Source organism: Penaeus monodon, chromosome 30 (assembly GCF_015228065.2).
Source record: "Penaeus monodon isolate SGIC_2016 chromosome 30, NSTDA_Pmon_1, whole genome shotgun sequence".
Classification (NCBI taxonomy): domain Eukaryota; kingdom Metazoa; phylum Arthropoda; class Malacostraca; order Decapoda; family Penaeidae; genus Penaeus; species Penaeus monodon.
In genome coordinates this window covers 29,689,520-29,689,929 of record NC_051415.1, presented here as the reverse complement: position 1 = coordinate 29,689,929, position 410 = coordinate 29,689,520, and the positions used below count along the sequence as shown (strand labels likewise).

General features: G+C 52.2%; 1 protein-coding gene across 1 annotated transcript in view; it reads right to left on the bottom strand.

The window, feature by feature from the left end:
• The window catches only part of LOC119592690 (dynein regulatory complex subunit 3-like), a 23,159-nt gene that overhangs the window by 5,890 nt on the left and 16,859 nt on the right, over positions 1 to 410 (bottom strand). Inside the window, exon 10 of the mRNA XM_037941606.1 lies at positions 226 to 408. Coding sequence (XP_037797534.1) covers positions 226 to 408 — 183 coding nt within the window. The remainder of the gene's footprint in view (positions 1 to 225; positions 409 to 410) is intronic.

The following is a 410-nucleotide window of genomic DNA, read 5'->3' as shown; positions in this document are numbered from 1 at the left end:
GAGGAAGGGAGGGGGCTTCAACTTTCCCTGAGCAGTCTAGTGAGAATATAACAGCTGCTTGTTTATTTTATCAGGGTCTAAAACTAATGCTTTAGGCCCTCTGCGCGCGCGCGCGTTTGTGTGCCAATGCTTGTTCTGTTTGCGTGTGCACGTGTGTAGTGTTCGAAACTGATCGAAACAGGATTCGGAATATAGAAGACGGTCCCACTTCATCGAAACACTTACTTCTCAATATGATTCAAAGTGTCTGTGAGCCACTGGTGAAGGTGGTCTTGCAGGTCACTTTCCCTGGCATCTATAAGGGCCAAGTGACGATCGTGAATCCCCGCCAGCGCCGCCGTCAGGGTGTCTCCGCCTTCGAACACCTTCGCTGCCCTCGGGTCCGCTTCTTCAGAGCTCACGCCGCCACT